At 43.5% G+C, this 18,597-nt stretch overlaps 1 protein-coding gene across 2 annotated transcripts in view; it reads right to left on the bottom strand.

Moving 5' to 3' along the window:
* Positions 1-18,597, bottom strand: part of ROCK1 (Rho associated coiled-coil containing protein kinase 1) — a 196,074-nt gene that overhangs the window by 127,864 nt on the left and 49,613 nt on the right. For both annotated transcript variants that reach the window (XR_012847639.1, XM_075826366.1), the window contains exon 2: positions 3,930-4,011. Coding sequence is in view for 1 of the 2 variants with exons in the window: in XM_075826366.1 (XP_075682481.1) it covers positions 3,930-4,011 (82 nt within the window). In the remaining variant the exon portion in view is untranslated. The remainder of the gene's footprint in view (positions 1-3,929; positions 4,012-18,597) is intronic.

The following is an 18,597-nucleotide window of genomic DNA, read 5'->3' as shown; positions in this document are numbered from 1 at the left end:
AAGTTAATCAATAAACTATATGGAAGTCAAAATGGTTCCATTAAAAAATACAACTCGTCCTGCAGAAAATAAGCCCTCATATAGAAATGCAAACGTAAATATAAAAGTGATATGGCTCTTTGAATGCGACAATGAAAAAAACTCGGGAAAAAAATTGCTTGGTCGTTGACGCCTTCCCGCCGCAGCCATTTTTCAGATTGTCACTTGCGTTTTTTCCTCCCCACCTTCAAACAGCCATAACTTTATTATTTTTCCATCAATATTGCCGTATGAGGGCTTGTTTTTTGCGGGACAAGATGTAGCTTTTTACGGTACCATTTATTGTACCATATACTGTAGTGGGAAACTGGGGAAAAAATATTTGTGGGGTGGAAAAGGGAAAAAATACTGTGGTAAAAATGACATGTTAACTCTATTCTGCGGGTCAATAGGATTACAGAGATACCAAATTGATATTTTTTTTATGTTTTACTACTTTTACAAGGAAATAAATGATTGTTAAAAATAAAATTTGAGTGGTCACCAAATTCTGAGCGCCATACGAGGGATTATTTTTTGCGGCGCGATCCGTAGTTTCAATTGCTAACTTTTTTGGGGGTACATGAGACTTTTTATTTCATTTTTTGAGGGAGATGAAGGTACCGCAAAATAGCATTTCTGAAGGTTTTCATTTTTTATTCTTTACGGCGTTCACCGTGCAAACTAAAGGATATAATGTAATAGTTCAGACTTTTATGGACACGTCAATACCAGTCAAGTTCATTTTTTTACATTGTGCCTGAGGTAAAATGTGAAAACGGGGGTTTTTTGAACTTTTAATATTAAAAAACCAAAACTTTATTTTACTGTTTTTTACTCGTCCCCCTAGGGGACTTGAACCAGCAATAGTTAGATCGCTTGCATGAGATACTGCAATGTTAATGTATTTAGGTATATCGTGATTCTGACAGTCTCCTATGAAATCCTGCCTCCAGCAAGCCTTCACAGGTGTGCAAAGTTGTCAGGCCCCCATGCCAACCAACAACAAACCCCAGATCTCACCGGGGGGGGGGGGGGTTTAATTGGACTGCTACAGGAGTTTGCCCCCCTGTTTTCAGTGATTTAAATGCCGTGGTCACTATTAACCGCGGCATTTAACAGAATAAACTAGCGGGATCGCGCTCGTTACCTCTAAGTGTCGGCTGTAACACAGCCGTGAAAAAGATAAGGCTATATGGGCACCACTACGTATGAAAGAAATGCAATATGGGTTGTGCTGCAGTAACATGCAAAAAATACACACACTAGGAGAAAGGAAAAGGCACATGTACAAAATTGTAACACAGCTGACACACTCATCCTATGGAGCAGGCTCAGCCAGTGAACCCACTCCATACTCCCCCACCCGACGTGCGCCATATATATACAGCGGATGTCGGGAAAGGGTTAGAGTGTCCCTCCAAAGTTATCCTCCTGCCCGATATGATATCGGGCGTGGAGAGCCGTAAATGCACGCTGGGCAGTGCAGTTATTTAGGCAACCGTACGACGCCCAGCAAGTGTCGTGCACGGGTCCTATTAGACCACTGTACCGCCCAGCATGCAGTTACTGACTCTCCACACTGTCAGATCGGGCAGGAGTGTAACTTTGGAGGGACACTTTACCCCAAAACAGGCTGGTCACTAAAGGCTTAAAGTGCCTTATGCTACAACACTTCATTTTTACGGGGCTCTGGTCTAAGTGCCCTAATAGGATGCCTGTCTGTTTTACGACAAGCACAATACAACGTGATAAAACGATGGCATCTTCACCAAACAAAATGCCTTTTTTTATAGAAAATACAAAATACGAACATTCGTATTATCGTGTATGTTTTTTTTTTTTTTCCTCTTGCCTACCAAAAAACTGAATAAAATCTGATCAAACCGATTACGGATTTTCGTCCCCTATATTTCAGTCACAGAAATCTGCAAAACGGTACTCCTAGTGGGACATGGTTAGATTGCGCCTCTCATTCGCAGGAAAGTTCCCAACGGTAAGGACTACTGAGGCGTGGAACAGTGGAGAGAATGAATAAATAAATTAGAACTCTTGAAAATGAGAGGCAGAGCAGGAATGCACCACTGTAGAAAGCAAGGACCACCTACTACAGTGCTGCGTTCCCACCTTGTCCGTGCCTCTCTCTCTGCCGTGCACTATACTGGCTGGCTGCTGCCTACCAGCTCAGTAATGTCTGAGGATTCCCAACCATTTTAGGTAAATTATTATTATAAGGGGTTTCCCACAATAATCCATAATTATCACAGTTGATAATTGCTTGATTGATGGGGCTACCACCGATCGGGAGAAATGGGGTTAGCCCCGCCTGCTGCCAATTTGGACCCACCCTCAACACGGGGCCAGTAACATTTTTTTCCATGGCCACTTTAAATTCCCAATCTGCCCCTGCACTCATCGCATGCTAAACACACTTGATATAAAAGGGATTGTGGTATCTTTCCTGGGGTATTATGTAGTTATCAGTCCACCAACAAGATATGGGGATTTCTTATTTCCACAACATGAGATTTGGTGATTGATTTAGATTGGTTAAAATGATATCTAGAGGGCTGACTGCCCTTCACATGGCATAAAGAACCTGTTATACCCATTTTAATGCGGGCAAACAAAGTAAGAATCCCCAAATTTAGATAAAGTGAATTTGTCATTGGAAAAATCACCTATTGTTTAAACAAAGTTTTTATGTTCAACATATTTAAGAATTTTTGGTGATATTTTTTTTTTAAGGTTCTATATCATTATCTATATTAAATAAATTATCCTAAAATCTAGCAGTTTTCACTGTGGCCACTAAACCGCACAATAGACTGACACTTCCTGTTCTGTAGAGATCACTTCCCAGCCATCATCTCATTATCATCACAGGCAGGATTACAATGACAGGTAACACCTCGATATAGATAACAGGATCCACCACTGACAATAGGTGATCGAGACCGCTCCCCTACTATCCCTTTCTGCACAGGTCACAGAGTGCCTAGAAAACTCTCCCATAGAAGTCAGTGGGTCCTCTCCTTTTCATAGGTTCCTATAGTTCATGTGGCTGCTGTAAAGCATCTCTCGGAATGCTGTTAACAGCTGCTCAGGCAAGATGGCTGCCTCCATAATTCTGAACAGGAAATGGAACAAAAAGAACCTACAACCTAAAAATGAAAACAGATTTTAAAAAAAACTAGGTGATATATTCCCTTTAAATGGTTAACTTTATTTCCTAGATGTGTCACTTATATGAAGTGTTTACCTAGTTACTGTCTGTGCTGGTTACTCATGTGTTACCACACCTTAAAGCAACATTTGTATGCTTGCTTTATCTGGGGCACCATAGGCTGACCAAGAGAAGTTGTAGATTATCTATTCAGGAAGATCAATATATCCACACATGAAAACTCCAGTCCTATAGTGAAGTCGGTGTAAGGGCTCATTCAGACTAGCGTAAAACTCGTCCGTGTGCGGTGCGTGTTAAATCACTCGTAACTGACGCATTGATTTCAATGGAGCCGTTCACTCAAAAAAAAATAGATGTGCTTTGCGACTGAGTGAAAAACACATGCCACTCGCAAAGCACAGATGCAATAACGCAACGCACACGGACCAGATTTACACACGCCTAAGGGTCTGTTCACATCAGTGTGATCTTTTTATTGAGGGGTTCTGTTGGAGCTTTCCGTCGGGGGAACCCCTCAACGGAAAAGCAAACTGAAACCATAGCTTCTGCTTGCATCACCATTGATCTCAATGGTGACGGATACTTTGCTAATGGTTTCGGTTTGTTACCGCTGTGAAAGGGTTCCGTTTTTTGGACTGAATCAATAGCACAGTCGACTTAACAGATCTTGAACACCCCACCTCATCTTATAAATTTATATTTGAGGAATACTGAAAATTCTTACATCGATTTAGGAAGTTGTCAATGTTCTTATTTTTCCTCATAGCTGGGAAGTCCAAATCATACACCATAGCGTCCAAGCCATCCTGCAGAAAAAAGAAAATAGACCCAGATTAGAAATCCTAATGTCATAGTATATCAAAGCATTCACAGGCCAGGCAGGTAACAGTAACGACCTTTTACACGGGCCAACGAGCGCTCATACAAACTCACATTCTCGATCATTGCCCTGTGTGAACATCGGCTGATCTACACGTTAATGCGGCCAATAAAAGGGACGCTTGTCGGCAGAACTTCTCCTTGTGTAAACCGATAGATGTGCTGCCGACATCATGTAGTAATGATCGCTTCTCCCCATACATAACCAACCATTGCTCCCTGTAAAAGAAGCAAACAAGCGCCGATCAACGATGCGTCAGGGAGCTGCGCTGGACACAACTCCCATCATCCGGTAGTTGACAAGACAGTTTTTCTAGCTAAGGATGAGGCTCTAATTGTATTTTACTGGCTGAAGAAACAGCTGAGCCATTTTGCCTCCTTGCGTTAATTCACAGATGTTTGTGCGATTTTTTTATATTTTTCAACGGTACAATTTTTGGGCAACTATAACTCATTGATTAACTTTTACCATGCGGAAGAAATAACATTTCAAATTTATTATACACGTCATTATAAAATAGGTAATTTGTTACTTATTTTACCACTATATGGGGATTATTAAAAAGGGAAAAAAAGAACTGAGTTTGTTTTACTTGTATTTTTTTAATAAACTAGGTGATTCCCACCTCTATGGGACTTGAACGGGCGATCTTCTGATCACTTCATTAATACATTGTAATAAACACGTATTGAAGAGTATTACAGAAATGCAGATTGCAGACAGCCGCCACGACGACCCATTGGCACTCCTGTGATCGCGCGTCGAGAGCGCCGATGTGTTAACAGACGGAGCCCCCTACCTCGATGTACAATTACATATTTTTGTGGAAAGAGGTTAAAAGAAAAACTAAACAGTCCAAACAAAGAGAAGAAAAACACCACAACCTCTCCTATTCTCCTTATGTTTCTTCCCTTGTTTTGTCCTTTATCATAATTTAAAAACGTATATAATATAGAAAAGCAGCGCATGCAGCCTCCCCCCTCTAACGCTAGTGCACGTTAGCCAGGAGGGGCCATAGGGGTCTGGGTTTAGGCTGCATACTTTGTCTATATAGTGACCGTGGCCATTTTGTTGGAAGGAATTTAATAAAAGTTACCAGTAGAAGCAGAAATAGCACCAGCAGTGGCCGACACACACCGGGCGAGTCACCCAACTTTCCTAGACTGTTGAATGGCAAATCTGCCTAGTTCTGCAGTAATAATTCCTTCTTTCCTAGATCGATGTATAAAAAGGTAGATTAGACTCATGAGTTTTGTAAAATCTGGGTAACATGTGAGGATGTATGCTGGAGACCAAACTTGGTATGTAGTATAAACTATTTTATATACACAGGTCCACCATCACAGCCCAAGAGGTCGTCACCCAGCTTTCCCAGGCCGCAGAGCGTCAGGTCTGACTAGTTCTGGACAGATAAATCCCCAACGCTCATATCATGGCATATCTTGTGAGAGATTTGACATTCAGGAGCGTGGAAAAGCTGGGTAAGAATTCTTGTATAGATGAAATGGTCTTTCTGGTTATGCAGTGATAAATCCTCCATACTTTAGCAAAGCTGGGCAGATTTGCCTTTCTGGGTCCCAGAAAAGCTGGGAAACAAACTATATGGAGCAATAAAACTGACGAACGAATACTGAATCATCTAAATAAACCCCCATCCTTGCTTCCAAGTAGTCCCACAGCCAGGCAGTTCTGACCTTTCAGGGACCTGGGAAAACTCAGTAACTTGCACAATGTAATAAGGGTATGATAGTAAGCAGCATTTTCTCAGAATTTTCCCACAAAAACCCTGATTTCATTTTGATGGAATCAATACCATAATCAACTGCGCTATTCATACCTGCAAAACGACGGAACCTGTACACAGCGGTGACAGACAAACCAGTTGCACCAGAACAGTCACCATAAAAGTCAATGGTGATGCAAACTGAAACCTATGTTTTCGGCTTTTTTTTTTGTTTGGAAAGGTCAGACGGAACCCATGAACGGAGTCCCAACGCAGATGTGAACGAAGCCTTAACTCCATTGTTCGAGTCGTTACGATTGCGGCAATGCCATATTTGAGCATTTTTTTTTTTTACACTTAATAAATAAAAACCACTTTAAAATAAAATCCATTTTTTCCCATAAACTAATATATATATACATATATATTACACACACACACACACACACACACACACACACACACACACACACACACACACACACACACACATACATACACTTTAGCAGTTTTTAATTTAGGGGACTCACTATGCAATCTTTTGATAGCAGATATAACGCTTTGGTATACCAAAGCAATATTGCCTGTCAGCGTAAGACCGAATTTAGACAAACGTAGAGTACGTCCGTGCGACGGCTGTGAAAAAAACGAATTTCAAAGGGGCCGTTCACATAGCAGTTGTTCTAACGAACTGTCTGACGGGTCCACTGAAGCATAGAACATGTCCTATATTGTTCCATTTTCACGGATCCCTCCATAGACTCAAGTCTATGGTCTCAAGGATTTTTCACGTCCCTGTTTCCCCAGTTCGTGTGAATCTGGCCTAAAATGGACAGGCAACCTTTTAGGCAATGCCTCTGGAATGTTCTAATAGGCAGTTACTGAAGGCAGACCTTTATTAGGCCCTTGGCTGCTATGGAAACCATCGGTGCCCCGCGATTGCGTCGATAGGGAGCTCCCTCCCTCTGTCAAACACCTTAAATGCCGTTATTGACCGCTGCATCTTAGGGGTTAAACTTCCTAGAAAGAGAGCGTGCTCTTAGATTCCAGCAACTGCGGCGGGAGCCTGGCTGTGAACAGCCGTGTTTCCTGCCGCTGATCTCGTGGGTACAGTGGCATTACCCACGACATACGAGCAACAGATATATCCATCACGATGCAGGAACTAGCACCCACTTGTGACGGATCTATCCGTCGTTAAGGGGTTGGAGACGGTCACTTCACTCGTTTTCATTAAAACAGGAATAATAACTTGTATCACGTTTCCAGAGAGAGCAGCTGCTTTAGTAGAACGGATCAAGACAAAATAGCCGCCATCGAAAAGCAATGCAGAGTATTTCAATCTTTATTGTACTATGCCAGTCTCTAGGGTACAACTCCCTTCATACCAAACCCAAATTATCTTTCTACTGCATGCTATATCAGCTGCTTGGAGCCTAAGGCTACGTGCAAACACTGTAATTTAATAAACGCAGGTAATTCCGCGGGTAAAATCCGCACTTAATGATGCAGGTTTTTTTAATGCATTTTTATTTGGAGTTTTACATTTTAATGCGGAAACCGGTGCGGATTTTATGCTGTGGATTTTAGTGTAGTTTTTGTAGACTGGTCTGATACAATTCTGAGATGGAGACACCACACAACTGGACATGCTGAAGATTTTAAAATTTGCAGCGCAGGTGAAATTACATGCAGAAAAATTCTGCAACGTGTAGATGAGATCACTTGAAATCTCTTTTGCCGGTACTGTATTACGCTGCAGAGTTGCCGCAGGGAAAATCCTCACAGCAAAGACGCACGTAATACACATTGTGTGCATGTAGCCTAAAAGTGCACCTCCACCATTCAGACCACACCATAGGTCTGGCTTCTGGGCCGCACACCGAACGTTTAAATTATCAACTAAAATCCCCTGATAAATTTCAGGCTGGGAAAAAAAAAAAGTGCCGGGATAGGGACACCGTAGGACGAGGTTCCTGCAGCCTGGCTGTCCTTTTTGGGACGACTATCTGAAATGGTAGTTTTAGGAAAAGACTCCGCAAACACAGACGGATAGGCCAGTATTTCTTTCCTGATTAACTGGGCTTGGTCTTTACAACATATGACCCAGGAACCCTAAAATAGTTGACTGTATCCCCTTAAACCCAAGGGGATACGTCTTGAACACCTGACTGACATTTACAGGCTCTCCCAATTTCACAACACATATCCCTTTTATGGGCTAACGAAAAATTGTGTAATTGGAAAGTTTGGCATAGAAGCCATGACCAATTCAGGGCATGGGAATGCTTAAATTCTAGTTTGGCTAAAGACTCAATGCACACGATGCGTATTACGTGCGGTTTTGCACGCGGAAAATCCGCAGCATAATATAGTTCCAGCAGATTCCAGGAAATCTCACGTACACGCTGCAGTATTTAATCGGGACGGAAATTTACCTGCGGTGCGTTTTTTAAAATCTGCATGTCAACTGAGCTTGCGAATTATATCTGCCTACTGCTGTGGAAAAATCGCACCAAAACCCACAGCATGAAAACACATCAAAACATAAGAACCGCACCAAAGAAAGCGTGATCAGGTGCGGTTTTTACCTGCGAATTTCCTGTGTATTGCCCGCAGAAAAAGATGCAACGTGTGCATGTAGCCTTAGGACGAGTTAAAGTCACGGATTTCACATAGAATTTCATTGCGGAATTAACACGCAAATGCTTAAAAAGGGTTGCCCAGGTTAGGGGCTATTTTTATACCGATTACCTCCGATCTACAGGAAATATAATCAGTATATGATCGGTGGGGGTCCAACTACCTAACCCCACACCAACCAGCTGTACCCGCTGCCTCCGAGTGCCGGAGGCTATGCAGTATCGGTGCCAGAAACAGAAGGCTCGGGTCACAGTATAGCGGCCGTGCTGCAGCTCTGCTTCTATTAAAGTGAATAGGAGCAGAGCTGCAGTAACCCAACGATGAACGCTGCTGCCGGCGGCCACTTTACCTGGTCAAGAGACCCCAGTCCTCAGCATATATTTGGGTTGTTCTCTATTGAGGTCTATAAAAGTTTAATTATTAAAAAAAAGGTCAAGATGGTTCCTGCAATAATGTAACGTGTTACGGAAGTCTACAATATTTTTCATCCCTGATCTAACCTCTGTATGGCTGATAATAGCTCGATATGGCCAACGGTCAAGAGCAATGAGCAATTTATTAAACAAAGTCCGGGAGATAACATGGTAACGAATAGCTTGATGCTGCAGGAGCGACTAATCTATGAATGCAGCTTTGTACGCTGTGGGTAGGAGCACTTATGGCTTGTTCGAGTTTAACATGTATTGGTGAGGGTCTAGGTGAGGAGACCCCCATAAATTGCTGGAATGAAGGAGTAGAAGTTGAGCCTCTTCAGCTCTCATCATCCCTTTTCATTGATCGTCTGTAGCTACACACAGTTAATCCTGCTTGTTAAAAGGGTATTTCAATCTTAGACATTTATGGCATAGCCAAAGTATACGCCATAAAGGTCTGATAGATGCGGGTGCCAGAGGTGGGACCCGCAGCTATCTGTAGAACGGGGGTCCCGTTCTACTGTTGGGGAGTACAAAAACAGCCTAGCTTATGTGGTTTCCATTGCTCCCATTTCTGAGAATTCCAGAAACAGCGCAGAAAAATAATATTTTTTTTCCGGAAAACCCAGCTACCTGGTAAATCAGCAGCTGGAGCCCAGTGTCAGAAGGTTGGTCAGGGGTTAAGGGGCCACCATTCTAGAGTTAAGTGTGGGTCCCAGATCCGGGACCCTAATCTAAAATCGGACATTTATGGAATGTCTAGTGGATATGCCATAAATGTCCGAGATAGTAATACAACGTTAACATTGAATATTACATACTGTCCCTACACAGTCTCCCTGTCAGCACTGATGTCAATTTATTCATAAATTTCTAGGAGGAGTAAAAGAGGAACTGTACAACAGAACTATAAGAAAAAATGCTCCAGAATTGTCAATTCATGGGGAATACATTTATTATTTACTACAACAGACATGTCAGGCGAGGTAACTGGTCCTCTTTAAACTACATCGGAGTACGCAGCTTCAAGTAGGGTCCAAAAATTCAGTATTATTATAGGATGTTGAAAATGTAAAATATTCTTGGAAACGTGCTATCCCTGGAACCTGCAATCATGAGCATTTTCAAACATTCCTGCACCTTACTAGAACAATTCTAATCGGCAACATATACTTATACAATTATTTTATATATTCTTTATAGTAGAATTAGGGCTTATTCAGAAGAGCATATTATACGTCAGGGTGCCGTGGACAGCACATGGACCTACAAAATTCAAAGGGGCTATTCACACGTCCACGGTTTTTCATGCTCGGTTTCCGTAGCGTGAAACTCAATGCATGTCCTATTTTAAACCGTTTTTGTTCCACGTCGCCTTTGTGCGTAAAAAACACAGACAGCACTCGGACGACATCTGTGTGCGGTCCGTATTTTTCACGCACCAGTTGCTAAAGAAATTATTAAAAAGCAAACAAAAAAAAAACAGGAACACCGATGCCAGACAGAACAGAAATGTAAGAACGACGTTCTTTGACGGACGCAAAACAGATACGTTTGTCTCAATCAGGCCTTGAGGTGATCCTATATTCTCGGAGACAAAAGCGAACTTACAACTTCAAACAAGGCCGACCTGCTATGGCAAGAACTGCATTTCAGAGTGGTTTAAAAGAAAAAACTATTCAAAAATGATGAAATGTGGAAAGCGCTGATTTTATAACCCGCAGGTGCTAACATTTCCATTACTGTGAATAGAACCAGGCCGGACCCAAACGTCTTCAGCAGCAGTGACTTCAGCAGACTAAAAATAGGTGCAGCGCTCCATTAGGGAAGAAAGTAAAAGGCATTGTTGGAAAGTACACAACATTATACTGAAAAGGACGCGTTTCCTTCACATGACAATAAGGGTATGTTCACACGGCGGGGGTCCGTAACGGCTGAAATTACGGGGATGTTTCAGCCTGAAAACATCCCCGTAATTTCAGCCGTACCGGCATGTGCAGGCGCTTGAACGCCGCGTCAATTACGGCCGTAATTAGCGCTGCTATTCATTGGAGTCAATGAATAGCGGCTCCAATTACGGCCAAAGAAGTGACAGGTCACTTCTTCTACGCGGGCGTCTATTTACGCGCCGTCATTTGACAGCGGCGCGTAAATATACGCCTCGTGTGAACAGACAAACGTCCGCCCATTGCTTTCAATGGGCAGATGTTTGTCAGCGCTATTGAGGCGCTATTTTCAGACGTAATTCGGGGCAAAAACGCCCGAATTACGTCCGTAAATAGGCCGTGTGAACATACCCTAAGCGTTACACATGACAATAAAGGACGAATACCATTCCCTCATCCGGGTAACCATCCACGTATGCATGGGGTGGCTAAACCAACGTCTCCGTGAAGATTTCTACATTCCTAAACTGCATTTTCTTCTGAAACCCGAGAAAGGTTTATGGGCTTCCAAAGAAAACAAAATTCCTACAAGTGAATGATGGCAGCAAAGTGCTATATGGAACAGAGAGAATATAACAGTCCTTCTCCGCTTCTCAACACATGAAATCCAGCACCAAAACAGGGGGAGCACTGGAAACACCATCACATTTTGTACTGACTATTTCCTAATAAACCAGAGCCATAAATTAACAGACCATGAGTCATACAAAACAAAGTACATCGCACACCTGCAGAGAATAGGTTACCCGGCAGAATACAAACTAAGGCTCTGTTCACATCTGTGCTGTTTTTAACCGTTTTTTTCTGTAATAGGAACAGAAGAATTTAGAACCAGAAGTGCCGGAGCCATTGCATCATGTACACTTCTGCCCGACAGAACTCATTGACTTTTAATAGGTCCCCCCAGGTTTCCCTGAGGGTCTCCATTTTACCGGAAGAAATAGTGCAGCATGCTGCGCTTTTTCTTCCGATATTTCTCACTGGAACTGCGACAGAGTCCAATAACAAAGCCTCCAACACAGTGGGGGGGGGGGAAGAGTATGGAGCAGGCTCACGGGATGAGCCCGCTCCATAGAACGTGCATGTCGGCTTTATCTTACAGCTGACACTTCAGTGTAACGAGCGGGATCCCACTAGTTTAAACATTAAATGCCGGTCAATAGCGACCGCGGCATTTAAACGGTTAGAAACAGGGGGTGGCCTGAACAACACTGCAATCCCCCCTCCCGCGACACGATGGTCGAAATGGCAGCCTGGGAGCCCGATGAAGGACCCCAGGTCAGCCTTCTTTGTACTCCTATGAAGCCCTGTCTCCAGCACGGGTTCATAGAAGAGTGCGAGTATAACGATATGCTATATTACATTAGTATTGCAGTATATCATGCAAGCGATAGCTGGTTCAAGTCAAAAAATAAAAAATACACCCCCCCCCCAGCACAATGTAAAAAATATATATAAAAAATTGACAACTGGTATCGACATTCCAAACTATTACAGTATATCATATATTATTTTGTCCCCACGGTGAACGCAGTAAAAAAAAAAAAAAAAAAAAAAAAAAAAAAAGAGTTAAACCGCCAGAATCGCTGTTTTTTGGTCACTTCATCTTCCACTTTTTTTTTCTGGGGGGTTTTTATGGCAAGTTTAACGTTTGAACATGACGGATCCCATTATAAAATCGGCAAGAGGCATCTAGATTTGTTGGGACCTATATACAAACGGCCAACAACTGGCTACTCAGGTTTTTACAAGGGGGTTTCTAACCTTTAAGAACACCACATTATGCTCATAATGTAAAAACAAAAGTAAATATACTTGGTGCCATACCTGCATGGCTAGTCACTGGGATCCCCCGCTGCTGCCTGCTGACACTCTCGGGGGGGGGGGGGGGGTGAGAACATGTCACCACTGAGGATGACACATGACCAATGTGTCCAGTGATTGACTTGCAGTCATGTGGCACTGGATGTCAAGTCATTGCTCTGTGGTGATTATAGGAATCAGTGTAGGACTTCTTTGAGAGTTCCGGAAACCTCATAGCAAAACGCGCTCAGCTGTTTCTGGAAAACCCAGCCATATTGTCAGTCAGTGGCAGGGGCCCAGCAACAGTCTCCTAAGGTAGGACGGAAATCAGGGGGCCCCGCTTTGGAGATCGGTGCGGATCCCGGGAGGTGGGACATGAATCAATAGGACATTTATGGAATATACTGTAGACACGCCAAATGTCTACTATAGGAATACCCCTTAAAAGGGCAGAAAAGTATGGGGGACAGGTCAGCTGCACTATTACTCAAAGCAGAAAAAAAAAAATAATAATAATATTGTGCACTTCGTCTGTTATCTGCTAGAAGTTCTCTCATCACCCATCTCAGCAGTAAATGGTGGATGCTCTATCTCTAGATAGATCTTTGGGCCTTCTAAAAAAAAATGTAGGGGGGGGGGTCGGAAACCCCTATTAACACGTGGAAAAAGTGCAAAAATGTGAACCTAGCCTTCCAATAAGAATAAATATGACTGAGGATGCAGACATTCTATTTATATTGTGCAGTGAGTGAATTAGTCACTGAGAAGGTGGACTGTTACAGCTGAACATGTGCGCAGAGTACGGTTCTCAGTGTCTTCCATCACAGGTTTGTTTATTTATCCTTCGTCCTCGCTTGCTGTTGCAATAGAAAGGTGTGTTTAAACAAACCGCTCTGCCACCAGGCCATCTGATATAGGATACCAGGCTGCCATCTTCAGTGGGAGGAGAATATCTGACCTGTTACGGAAACTGTCCTACAGATGTCACAAAGCCACAAGGGCTTACAACAATTTTTATAAAGCACACCAAATATAACAGTTTAACCACTAGGTATTTATTTGTAAATCACCCATCGTTCGGGTGACGGTCTCTTGGCAGCGCGCCATGGTTTCCAGAATATTATTTTTAATGCAGGCTGTCCTACAAGCTTTCAGCCTGAACAAACCGTTGCCAACTGAACAGCATTGAAAGCGCTCGGCTCATATATTGTAAGGTTATAGTCACGTGTCAGATTTACCTTTGGCAAATCAGCCGTGGATATTTCAGAAAATCCACGGCAGAAATCGTAGGTTGAAACTCTAGTTACTGCCGCAAATGTGCCAACAGATCTGTATGCAGATTACCTCTACTGTAAAGCCCCATGCACACAACTATGAAAAAACGCAGTGAAAGACCCGCCCGGTTCTTTTGGCCGTTGACACCTTTCCGTAGCTCTACCTACGTAGCTAGAACCATGCCGGTAAATATGGAGCATGTCCTACTTTTCGGATTTTACGGGCCGTGCTCCCATACTTTGTATGGGAGCAGGGCACGAAAATGCAGCGCACAAGCGTCAACGGGTGGCCATGCCTGCAATCGCTGGCTGTGATTACAGGCACGGCCGTGTGCATGAGGCCTTATTCAATGGAGCTAGCCCGCAGCTTTTTCATGTCGAATTCAGACCAATTAGCAGAACATTGCCCAGCGCATCTTTCTGCCTCCACCGTCTTGTCTAATCCACATATGGCAGCAGGATGCACTCTCTTCCCCAGATAAGCAACGCACACGCATACAGCCTTCCACATGATAAAGTAAGAGTGATTCATCAGAGCAGGCCAGCTTCTTCCATTGCTCCATGGTCCAGTTCTAATGCTCAAATACCCATTGTAGGCACCTTCGGCGGTGGACAGGGGTCAGTATTGACACGGCTGGTCTAGAGTTACACAAACCCATAAAAAGCAACCGGTGATGTACTGTGTACACTGAATTGGCATATCCGGGGAAAAATGAAAAATTTTTACTTTGCACCATCCGCAGCACATTAATATATGGTTAAAGACCTGTGGGGTGAAAATGCTCACTACACCCCTTAATAAATGCAGTGTAGTTTCCAAAATGGGGTCACTTCTCAGCAGTTTTTTATTATTTCACATCCGAGCTTCTGCCATTGTGAACCAATACGGCGTAAGTTGCCAAATTAGGACTCAATTTCGCATGGTACTCGCTCACTCCTGAGCCCTGTCGATAGTCCTGGCAAATGATTAGGGCCACATGTAGGGCGTTTCTAAAACCGGGAAATACAGCAAAATAATTAGAGAGCTGTCTTATGGTGGCACAAGCTGGGCACCAAATATTGGCATATCTATGGAAAAAATTAAATTTTTCACTCTGCAACATCGAGTGCACACTAATTTCTGCAAAACACCTGCAGGGTTAAAATGCTCGCTACACCCCTAGGTAGTTTCCAAAATGGGATCACTTGTGGGGGGGGGGGGGGGGTTCCACTGTTTTAGTCCCACAGGGGCTTTGCAAATGCGACATAGCAACCAGAAACCAATCCAGCAAAATCTGTACTCCAAAAGCCGAATGGAGCTCCTTCCCTTCTGAGCCCTACTGTGTGCTCAAACAGCAGTTTAGAGAACAATAGGGAAGAGGACCTCAGCAGTTGGTGGGCGCATTAACATCAATACACAAGGGATGCCTACCGGCACCAAAAGCCCTGTTTTCCCAACTGTGAATAGAATTAAAATACAAATTTTATTAGGCTACTAGGGCAAGGAACAAACTACATAAAAGGTTAAAAAGATTTCATGTCCGTAGCGGATTGAGATCAGCATAGTGCAAATGTAACAAGTAGATAGTGGAAATGCAGTGTGTCAGCGTCTGCAGAACGCTGCACCCAACTCCACAGATATAAGGCAGAAAGTCAGCAGGACCATAAGTTAAAATTAAAAGGAAAGCCCGCCCGACATGTTTCGCTACCGATGTAGCGTCTTCAGGGGTATCGGGGCCAATGACCATGTCGGGTATTGCCGTACTCAGGAGAAATTGCTTTACAAAACGTTGTGGTTCTTTTTCTCTTTTATTTATTGAGAAAATAAAACATTTTGAGCTAAAGCTACGTCTTAATGAAGAAAAAGGATTGTTTTTATTTTCACTGCCCAATCCAAATAAAATCTATAAAACCCCTGTGGGGTCAAAATGCTCACTACACCCGTAGATTAATTCCTCAAGGGGTGTTGTTTCCAAAATGGGATCACTTGTGGGAGGTTTCCACGGTTTTGTCCCTTCGGGGGCTTTGCAAATCTAACATGGCCTCCACAAACCATTCCTGCTAAATTTGAGCTCCAAAAGCCAAATGGCGCCCTTTCCCTTCTAAACCCTGCCGTGTGTCCAAACAGCCGTTTATGACGACATGTGGGGTGCTGTTTTAATCAGGAGAAATTGCTTTACAAATGTGGCGGTGCTTTTTTTCCTTTAGTCCTTGTGGAACTGAAAAAAAAAATTAGCTAAACCTAAATTTTCTTTGAAAGAATGTAGATTTTAATTTTCACGGCTTACTTCCAATAATTTCTGCAATAAACCTGTGGGGTCAAAACTGCAGACTCTGGGTAATAAATATCAGGTTGCATTTCTCTGGTAAAACCTTCTGTGTTACAAAAAAAAGTGGATTCAAAATGAATTTCTGCAAAAAAAAAAAAAAAAGGACGTTTGTAAATGTCACCTCTATTTTGCTTTAATTCCCGTGAAACGTCTAAAGGGTTAGGAAACTTTCTAAATGCTGTTTTGAATACTTTGATGGGTGAAGTTTTTAAAATGGGGTGACTTTTTGGGGGTTTCTAATATACAAGGCCCTCAAAGCCACTTCACAAGTGAACTGGCCCCTGTAAAAATAGCCTTCTGAAATTTTCTTTATAATGTGAGAAATTGCAGATAAAGTTCTAGACATATGGGGGACGGGGCTTAGCTATGGAGCCGTGAGCACGCGTCTTGGGGGAGCTCCGTTACATCGAGCACAGATACTGCTGATTATACAGTGTTCTCCTCACTGGCGATGCCCAGAAAACGTAGGGGGATCTTCATCTACACCCTCTCGTGCCTTACCTAGATCCTCAACTCGCAGTCTGAGTATGGACCGTTTCCTTGCATCTTCGCGCTCTTCACCGGCTTCCGGCATAGAGGAAATGGCGCCGCCACTCACCTTCCTCGGGGCCCGAGTTCTCTCTTCAGCAGTCTTCTCGGCACTCTTCATCATGTCTGCCAGTGGAATCTTCCGTGTCTCCTCTCCTCAATGAGGTAACTCCTTCCCTTCCCCTTGTTGCAACATCTCCTGCTGGGATGACGACGGCCATCTTATCCCCTATGGTGGAGGGACAGTCAGGGCAGTCGGGCCTCCATGCTGATCTTCACCTCTTGCGTGGTTTGATTCAGGCCCTTCCAACCAGGCAAGATTTAGATTCCCTTCTCTCTCATATTGAGCAAGCTCATCAGCAAGCTATTTCAGACATACGGTCTGACATTGAAAGACTGGATAATGGAGTCCTGGACTCGGAGCAGACTGTGTCCGCCATTGACTCCAGAGTGGCTTCCCTTGAAAGGGCAGCCATCTTGAATAGAACTCCACTGCAGTCCCTAGCTCTCCAATTGGATGACCAGGAAAACAGGGGACGTCACAACAACATCCGTGTTAAAGACCTCCCTGAACTTAGCTCCCGTGATGAACTCTCCTCAAGGGTCTCATTCATCTTTAAACACCCTGACTAATAGGCCCACGGACGCCACTTTCCTGCTGGGTAGGATTCCCGAGTTGCTCGCTCAGGACCGACTGATCCCTCTAATCCACGAGATGTATTATGCAGTCTTCATTTTTACACTGAAAAGGATTTAATAGTTCGGGGAGCCTGGTCACACGGTCGGCTGGCTGTTGAGGGGACTACAGTTCCGGTTTACTTCCAGAATGCTCTATATAAGGAGTCTCCTTCATCCTCTCCTGGATAAAATTAAAGCAACAGGGGCTACCTACAGATGGGGTCACCCGTTCCATGTGAAGATTCCGATTCCTTTCTTTTATGCCATTACTCAGATCTAGATGGCCTGTTTCGTTTTCTGCATATGGACACATTCCCAGTCCGACTGGTTGACGCTGGAAAGATCCGACCAGTTGCCGAGACGACGTCAGCGACGACCCAGCTACCATTCCATCAACAGGTCCTCCTCGACGGATTTGCGTCCATCTCATCTGGATCTCTCATTACGACTCCCTCATGAAGCCTAGTTTTGGGACATCCTGCATGACTACCTCTCTGCCAACTTGGCAATGTTACTGCACAAATATGATCCCACAGACTACACCTTGTTCTCCTGTTTCTAACCTCTTCTGGGTCTTCCTATTGGAATGAGCTCCTCATGTCTGATGGTATTATGTGTGCCTGCCCTTGTATTGCCTACGGGCATTACTATACGGTAGTCAGTCTCAGACCTTACTTGGCTTTCATACATGTAAAATTGCTGTCAACTTGGTTGTTTTATACCTAGAGAGAATTTTGGACAGACAACACAGTTTATACGTAATGCTTGTTACTGCTCTTCTCCATGTTTTTTGGGCTCTAGCCGGTCTTCATTTGGGCTATTGTTTTTATACCTGATGTAGTCTATCAATGTAACCCTTCTCCCCTTGTCCTCTTCCTACCCCCTACATTGCTATTGTAGGTAGGACATGTGTATGCTAGTTTTGATGACAACTGTGTGTGGTCCTACCACACGTTTTTCCTTCCTATTCCTCCCATTCTTTCCTTACAAGCACCCTCTATCTATTCCCTGTGTCTATATTAGCCCATATACTTCTGCTTTGTGATTTTGTGGGCCCTGTCTCAACCTTCCTGCCCTGGTGGAAGAGATGGAGCCTACTTCTTTTGTTCTACTCTCAGTCCCCCCTCGACTTTCCTGTTGGGTTTCTATGTGGGATCGTAGTAGCTTTCTTTTCTCTCTTGAGGCTCGATGAGCC

The sequence above is a fragment of the Rhinoderma darwinii genome, chromosome 5, assembly GCF_050947455.1.
Source record: "Rhinoderma darwinii isolate aRhiDar2 chromosome 5, aRhiDar2.hap1, whole genome shotgun sequence".
In the NCBI taxonomy this organism is placed as follows: Eukaryota; Metazoa; Chordata; class Amphibia; order Anura; family Rhinodermatidae; genus Rhinoderma; species Rhinoderma darwinii.
This window is presented reverse-complemented; position numbering and strand designations above follow the sequence as displayed.